At 46.9% G+C, this 1677-nt stretch overlaps 2 protein-coding genes across 7 annotated transcripts in view; one reads left to right on the top strand and one right to left on the bottom strand.

Moving 5' to 3' along the window:
• Window positions 1-1677, bottom strand: part of Lifr (LIF receptor alpha) — a 180172-nt gene that overhangs the window by 39099 nt on the left and 139396 nt on the right. The gene's annotated exons all lie outside the window — the stretch shown is intronic.
• Egflam (EGF like, fibronectin type III and laminin G domains) overlaps window positions 1-1677 on the top strand; it is a 237431-nt gene extending 235754 nt beyond the window's left edge. For 4 of the 6 annotated variants that reach the window (XM_023711911.1, XM_023711915.1, XM_023711912.1 and 1 more), the window contains exons 5-6: window positions 359-462; window positions 1222-1671. In XM_023711911.1, coding sequence (XP_023567679.1) covers window positions 359-462; window positions 1222-1376 — 259 coding nt within the window. In that variant the 3' untranslated portion in view covers window positions 1377-1671. Of the gene's footprint in view, window positions 1-358; window positions 463-1221 lie in introns of all 6 variants that reach the window. The other 2 variants (XM_023711909.1, XM_023711904.1) reach the window with 1 other exon arrangement.

Genomic DNA, 1677 nt, shown 5'->3' with positions numbered 1-1677 from the left:
AAGAAGAAGAGAAAGAAGAGGAGGAGGAAGGAGAGAGCTCTGTTGGGGGCATTGCCCAGCTGAGCACTTAGGTGTGAGGTCCTAAAAAATAATTTATAAAATGGGAAGACTGTGCATGTTTTCCAGGGTGAGAACAGAACTACAAAGAGTTCCCCAAAGCTCAGTACTGCAAGAGTTTCTGTCAAGCAGAGACCTGGACTGGTGTCCTCTGGGATACAGAAGCTTCTAGTTGGCTGGTGGGTGCCCCATCATTTAGTACAGAGCCTGGCACACAAGTGGGTTCATGCCTTTTTCATTGAAATTAGATTAACTCCAGAAATGGTAGGTGTTGGGAGTTTGGTTTTGTTTTTCATTAAAGAGATGGCCAATCCGGCAAGATTACTGTGGATGACTATGGAGCCAGAACTGGCAAGTCACCGGGCATGATGCGGCAACTCAACATCAATGGGGCTCTGTACGTGGGTAAGTGATCTTTGGCCAACTCTCAGTGTGGCCAGGGATTTTTCTTGTTAGTTTTCTGTTTGCTGTGCCAGGGCTGTGCACTTCACTGGGTCAAATACCTGGAAATCAGGAAGCTGTCCAGATAGTCCATTCTTGCATTTTTTGAACTTCTGACTCCTGCCCGAGGAGGCAGGAAGGGACTCATTCGCATGCTTTTGTGCTGTGAATCTAGGCACCAGGAACACCACGCTTTTCTTGTTTATAGAACAGGAACTTGCTTAATATAGCCCCACAAATTCTCCCTGAGGAAGGTGGGTCTCTTTCTGGCTTCTCTCAGAATAGAACGAATATGTCTATAAATGGCTTGTAATCCACTAAATAGACACATAAAAATAAAACAATAACCTTATATGTTTTCTGGGGGAAAAAAATTGAAAGCAGCCAACCTCTATGTATTTCTTTTGGTTTATGATATCCCCTCTAATGACACACTACATTTTGTTGTTATATATTTCAAAACTTAGTGGAAACTATTTGGTTTTAAGGTAATCCTTTGGGCCATAAATCACACATGAGGTGGAGATTTATAGCCTTTTCCTCTATTTCCAGTTAACTTAAGTTGTCCGGTTCCTTCAAGGATGACTGTAAATGAATGTGAAGCACTGAGCAGCTTGTCCTATCAGCCAGGGGACACGCTGTTCAGAGGACACTGGAGGGCATGCGGAGAAGCACCCCTGTCCAGCACCTGCTCTTTGGCTCACTGTGTTTGCTTTCTGGCAGGTGGGATGAAGGAAATCGCTCTGCACACTAACAGGCAGTACATAGCAGGCCTCGTGGGCTGCATCTCCCACTTCACCCTGTCCACCGATTACCATATTTCCCTCGTGGAAGATGCTGTGGATGGAAAAAACATCAACACTTGCGGAGCCAAGTAACACCAGCCGGCCTTGCCCAAGGGACACAGCCTCTACACTGAGCATCCCAGGGGCCTCAAGACCCTGCTTGATGCCACACACAGAGGCCTGGGGACCAGGTGTGCTTCCTCTCATCAAGGAGAAAGTATGCCCTGATGGAAACTGAGCACCTAGACAAGAGTCCCTGGGTGGCCTTTCCTGCCGGCACTGTGGACTGAACACAATGGGGGTACTCTGTGCAGGAAGCATTGGACTTTCGGACTTTGCCCATTGGATGTGTGGAGTCCTTAGAGGTTCAACGTCGTCAGTGCAAATTTCAGAG

Source organism: Octodon degus, unplaced genomic scaffold, assembly GCF_000260255.1.
Source record: "Octodon degus isolate 3935 unplaced genomic scaffold, OctDeg1.0 scaffold00002, whole genome shotgun sequence".
Lineage (NCBI taxonomy): Eukaryota > Metazoa > Chordata > Mammalia > Rodentia > Octodontidae > Octodon > Octodon degus.
Note: the sequence above shows the minus strand (reverse complement) of the source record. Positions and strands in the feature narration are given on the sequence as shown.